Genomic DNA, 6000 nt, shown 5'->3' on the forward strand with positions numbered 1-6000 from the left:
GGTATAAACCATTGTACTCCTCATTCATAAAGTTGTTGAAGTAACAAACATAAAACAGAGCTTGGTGCAAATTAAGCCCCTTAAGAATGTTTTATCTCATTATATTAAATTTGAAGGGAAAAAAGCACCAATTATCATTACTTACACAAATCCATGCTCCCTTTGGGAAATAAAGGGAACCCTCCATGTTCTCAGGTTATGGCAGTGCCACTTCTCAGCCCAGGAGTTCCAAACCACCAACGGCTGACCTATTCCCATTCCCTTGTCCCCCCCCCCCCCCCCCCCGCCCCATTCCATCAAGGCCCTATGCAGGGGCAAAGGACAGAGGCGAAGGCATATGGGTTTAGAGAAACGTTGTGTTTAATGGTAAAGCTTAACACACTCCAGCACCAGGCATGGCCTGAAGTCGAAGCAGCAGGGACGGGTAGGTGACCCTCATGGAGCCTCACATGGCGAAGAGGATGAGGAAGGCGACCATCAAACAGAAGAGCCCCATGGCCTCAGACAGGGCAAAGCCCAGAATGGCATAGGAGAAGAGCTGCTGCTTGAGAGACGGGTTCCTGCCAGGGACAGAGATCGATGCCAGGCAGGGGAAAGGAAGGGGTAAGGGAACGGGTGGTGGAAGACACAGATAGGTTAGGTCAATGCCTGGGGTGGGGATGCTGAAACTGGGAGAGGGCCTAGCCTGCCTATATCCTGGGGATTTGGACAGGTAAGCAGAATACCAACATGGGAGAAGTGGGCCAGGTTGGAAATATTTAAATTCTGATCCAGAGATCATTGGAGAAAACAAAAGATTAATGAAGTCAATCCTAAACTAGTGGGAGCTCCTGCTGAGGCTTCTCCCAGATGGGGTGGAATTTGTGGTAGGGGATGCTCTAGGCCACCCCCCAAACTTACCTGGCATAGCCAATGATCAAGCTGCCAAACACTGTCCCAATACCAGCCCCTGAACCAGCCACACCAACTGTGGCAGCCCCAGCGCCAATAAACTTGGCTGCTGTGTCAATGTCCCGGGAGACAACACTGGTCTGGAACTCCCGTCGGGCCACCTGGAGTGGGGAGCTGCTGTAGGATGGCTAGAGAGGCAAGTAGGGAAGGAGAGGTGGTAAGGCATAAGGACAGGTGGCTAATTCCATCCCCTCACCTGACCCACCCAGGCTGAAACTTCGCAAATTGCCGGACAGGTATAAAATGCTCAGACTGCAGAGCATGCTGGGAATTAGTCTGAGGGCCTATTTTCGGACAGGACCAGGGAAATTTTACGGGTTAGGGAAACTTCACTTTTGCAAACTTCTCACCTACAACTCTCACCTTGGGGTACTTAGCACTGTTAAAGCACTACAGGTTCTGTAACTGTCCTCCCACCTGGGCCTACAGGCCACTATCTTGAAAAATCCCTTGCTGGGGAAATTTTTAAGATTTTATTTGTAAGTACTGTCTACACCCAATGTGGAGTGTACAACCTACAACTCTGTGATCAAGAGTCGTATGCTCTACCGATTGAGCCAACCAGGTGCCCCTGAGGAAATTTAGAAGAGGGCCCATATTCCTTTACCTGTTTAGATGGGATCTCTGGCCTACTCAAGAAGGAGGCAGACAAAGGCCTGATAAGATCCCTGGTACAGCAGCGGATCTGTCAAATCAGAAAGACATGTTCCTCCGTATCAAGAAAAAAACTCAAAGTATTTCAAGGTCGATTAATGCATTCCTGTTTCTACCAGCTAGGCCTGCCCAGAAGACAGTTGTCCTAAGACCCAGGTGTAGTTAGCAGTGGCAACTTTCCCATTAAAAACCAGGTACCAAAGTTCATTTTTATGGGCACAGCCCTTATCAGTATCCCAGAATGGAACAAGAACCCACGCTAATACGAAAGGAGGTACAGGAAGGGTCTGTACCCAGATCACCAAAAGAATCAGAAAGGGGAAATCTTTTGTTGGAGTGTACTCACTGTTACACACCCTGAATGGACAGGGCCAGTAAGCCTGGTGAGGTTCCTCCAACAACCATCTACTAAGTAGAGCCCCCTGTAACCTGGCTTCCTTGAAATATGTCAACCTGATGCAGTGGTTCCCAAACATGGCTGAACATGGGAATCATCTAGAGACTACTAGTCAAGGTTGAGCAGGACTGCTTAGGTAGGCTGCCTTGCTACCTACCGCCAAGCCAGACTGGGGGTAAAGATCATCTCCAGATCTGACCGCATTCCAAAGCCAAGAAAGGCTGGTTTACAGGTCTAAATAAACCGGGGGCTAGCTGCATCACTACAGCCTCCCCAAAGAGCCAACGTCCTCTGGATGCCAGGCTCCTCTCAGTTCATTCATTAAACATCGACAGGTCCCACACCTGGCACTACAGATCACCCCGGAGCCGCAGCTTACCAGAGCCGGAGGAATGAGTAATGCCCCGGTGGTCTGCATTTTCTCAGTCTGCAGAGGAAAGAAAAAAAAAAAAAAAAGATTCATCCACAGCCTAGTCGTTTGCTTTTAGTGGCGACCTTCGGGCGTCCCCTTCACCCCGCCCGCCCTCCCGGGACCACGTTCTTCCTTGCACCGTGCCCCAGCTGAGGAGGGCATTAGAGGTCAGAGGAACAGCGCGAAAGGGGTCTGCAAAGGAAGGTCACGTAGATCTCCAGCAGAGGAAGGAGGCCCAAACCCCAGGAAGGAAATGTTGCTAAAGAGAATGGTCTCCCGGGAAGGCCTTAGGAGGCAGATACTGGGTCGGTGCCGGGCAGAGTGCTGCCCATTTTACACAGCTGTCCTCGGCCCGCCTCGGTGGGGACAGCTAATCGCTCAGTACCGTTGGTAATTAACAATAATTGTTAAGGATATAGGCACCTAGCGCTTCTCCCGGCCCTGGGGGCAAATGCCCCCCACACGGCCCAGCCCACACCCCTGCCGATCGCTGGCTTCCGGCCCCAAGTCACCTGCACTCCCACAGCCCCGCGGCCCCTAATCCGACCACGGCGCTTGCCCGGCTCAAGGTGACTGACTCACCTCCCGGCTTTAGCTCTAGGTCTCAGCGCTCCGCTCCCCACCCACGTGTCCCGGGATCCCCCCACTCTCATTGGCTGCAATCCTCCCGCATCCTCATTGGTTAACGTCCTCAAGTCCTCCTTTCTTATTGGCTTTCGGCAGCTTCTTCCTCTCTCTCCACAGGAGCTTCGTGGCAGTTCCCGCCTCCCTGCGGGCGAAGGCGGGGTTTTCCTCCGAGATCTGGCTTCGGATTGGTCGATCCCTGAAATGCTCAACCATAGAGTCGGCGGAGCTCAGAGGTTCCAGAATCTCCCGCACAAAATGGCGGCCAAGGTGGAAGCTGCAGGAAAAAAAAAAAAAAAAAGGCGTGGGAGAGATGACCGGACGCCTTACGCAGACAGACACATGACCTTGGACCTGCGCCTTCATTCGGGCGCTTGGGCCTTCAGGCACGTTGGATGACGGGATTTGTAGTCGGGTCAGAGGCCCCAAGGAGGGCTGAGATCCCGCGAGACGTTCCTCCTGAGGCCGGGAGAGCCAACGCCTTTGCAGCAATTCGCGCTCTCCTGATTCGTGGAACCCTTGCTTCCGCCTTGGAGAATAAAGGCCGCCTGCTGGCCTGGAAAGTTCGCTAGTGGGCGAGCGCCTTGTTGGCCTCGGGCAGAGCTCAGCAGCCCTGGACTACCAGCCAGATTTTTTTTTTTTTTAATTGTAAAAAAACAACTAAGGGTAAAATAATACTCCTATAGAAAAACGAGCAAAGGATAGGAATAGGCAGTCCGCTAAAGAAAAATAGAAATTTAAAAAAAAAAAAAAAAAAAGAAAAATAGAAATTAAAAGAAAGGATATGTAACTTAGCTCATCAAAGAAATAGAAGATTAAGCGCATCACTTGGCACTTATCAAAGAGAAGAATAGTTTTTTGTTTCTTTTTCTCCCCCCTCCCCCTTTCTTTTGGACAACCTTTATTCGCCCGAGGAGCTGCACGGTTCCTGGAATTACTGCAATACCAGGTCTATGCCTCAAGTGGACGAAGCAAGCTCCCGTTCTAGAAGCTCCTAGTTACAAAAATCCGTTTAATATGTTGTTCCTGGGGGCGCCTGGGTGGCTCAGTGGTTGAGTGCCTGCCCTTGGCTCAGGTCGTCATCCTGGGGTCTCCGGATCGAGTCCCACGTTGGGCTCCACGCAGGGAGTCTGCTTCTCCCTCTGCCTGTGTCTCTGCTTCTCTGTGTCTCTCATGAACAAATAAAACCTTAAAAAAAAAAATATATATATATATATATATATATATAGTCCTAGGTTACAGGACGTATCACATATTAAACTAATAACATACTACACTTGATCTTAGCCAAAAGGCGGAGAAGCAATCAATTATTTTTATTCATGTGAGCCAGGCACTGTCCTATATACTATTGTTGGCGAAAGCATGAGTTAGGAAACCTTTCCAGAAAACAATGGATTGGGAGAAAATAAAATAATAGTTAATTCTGGATAGAGTAGTAAGGTTGATTTATATTTCTATGAGTCTATATAATAGAAAAATATTTAAAATTATACCAATCTGGAAAGTTAGACCTCTGGACTCTTAGAAAAATATTTTAAGATCTAGATGTAAGAGAGACTGCCAACATGGTGTAAGGGAAGGAGTGTGGAGTTTTGAGATAACACAGACTTGAGTTCCTATCATGGCTCTACCATATAACTGGATATAGATATTTCTGAGATTACCAAATCTCTCTTGGCTTTAGTGTTATAAACTACCATTGATTGAGGCCTCACCGTACGCCAAGCACCGTGTTAAGTTCCTTCAACTCTTAGATGATTTAATCTTTATAACAGCCCTGTAAGTAGGTATTATTATCCCCACTTTACAGATTATTTCATTTCACAGAACACCTTTCTTCAGTTTGACATATTTGGTTAAAAGGTAAACTCAGTATTTGAACCCAAATCTATCTGGGTCCAAGGCGAAGCTCTTAACCTAACGGCTAAGGAGGTTCTTGGGCCTCCTAAAAGCAAGGGACATGTAAAACAGAGTTAATACTATTTGCCTTATAGAAATACATGTCTTATAAAAATAAAATAAATGCAATGCATAGATTGGTAGTTGGTGAATGCTCTCTTTTTGTTCGTACTCTAAGAAAAGTTATATTTTCATGGGGATTATCTCTATGTGTATTTTTTTTCACACAGATTTGTCATATAGCTCTATTCCTAGCATACACTCAAAGTTGTTAAGTTTATCCTGTGACATACTAGAAATCAGGCAGTTCAATGTCATGTTTACAATGTGAATTTTGGAGCCAAACTAGCAGGTTTCAAATCCTGGCACTGCCACTTAATACTGTGTTATTTGGGGCAAGTTTCTTAATATTTAAGACTCAGTCTCCATCTATAAAAGGGAGATATTCCTTTTTCAACAGGATTATTATAAGGAGTAAATGAGATAGTATATGCGGAGGTAGTCTTTTAATTATTGAAATAAAAAGTACTAGTAAACCAGGAGTGAGTGTGTGAAGTGAAAGGCAGTGGGAAACCCAAATCTGAAACTGACATCTTGGGGTTAGATAAGCTATCTTGGAGGCCAAAAAGCTGTGGGAACTCCTAGAAGATTGCTGCGTAGGCAGAAATGCTCCTGATGAAAGTGGCAAAGAGCAAACTTGCGAGTGATAAACCAGGAGTCTGGTTCCCCTTTCCAAAGGCGTTTCAGACTCTCCAAAACTCTCCTCTTCTGGGATCCCTGGGTGGCGCAGCGGTTTGGCGCCTGCCTTTGGCCCAGGGCGCGATCCTGGAGACCCGGGATTGAATCCCACATCAGGCTCCCGGTGCATGGAGCCTGCTTCTCCCTCCGCCTGTGTCTCTGCCTCTCTCTCTCTCTCTGTGACTATCAGAAATAAATAAAAAAAAAAATTTAAAAAAAAAAACAAACAAACAAACAAAACTCTCCTCTTCTACCTAGAGTCTTATCACAAGATCTCCCTTTCCCTCAAGCCCAGTTCCTCACTAAGAATTCAACAAACATT

At 47.2% G+C, this 6000-nt stretch overlaps 1 protein-coding gene and 1 non-coding gene across 3 annotated transcripts; both read right to left on the reverse strand.

Annotated features, from left to right (window-relative positions):
* Nucleotides 1–342: 342 nt before the first annotated feature.
* ATP5MC1 (ATP synthase membrane subunit c locus 1) lies at nucleotides 343–3038 on the reverse strand. Of its 2 annotated transcripts, none has more exons than XM_041723833.1 (5): nucleotides 2927–3038; nucleotides 2382–2429; nucleotides 1559–1636; nucleotides 901–1079; nucleotides 343–560 (listed from the first exon to the last, which is right to left on the reverse strand). In XM_041723833.1, exons 2-5 carry the CDS (start codon nucleotides 2418–2420, stop codon nucleotides 446–448), a joined length of 411 nt encoding a protein of 136 aa, XP_041579767.1. In that variant the 5' UTR covers nucleotides 2421–2429; nucleotides 2927–3038; the 3' UTR covers nucleotides 343–445. The 2 variants fall into 2 exon arrangements, with proteins under 2 accessions (XP_041579767.1, XP_041579768.1); XM_041723834.1 differs by having other exon boundaries at nucleotides 2997–3018.
* A 1123-nt stretch (nucleotides 3039–4161) lies between these two features.
* LOC121474362 lies at nucleotides 4162–4345 on the reverse strand. The gene has a single exon (XR_005983372.1). It is a non-coding gene; the product is annotated as a U2 spliceosomal RNA (small nuclear RNA).
* Nucleotides 4346–6000: the final 1655 nt, after the last annotated feature.

This window comes from Vulpes lagopus, chromosome 12 (assembly GCF_018345385.1).
Source record: "Vulpes lagopus strain Blue_001 chromosome 12, ASM1834538v1, whole genome shotgun sequence".
Taxonomy (NCBI): Eukaryota; Metazoa; Chordata; class Mammalia; order Carnivora; family Canidae; genus Vulpes; species Vulpes lagopus.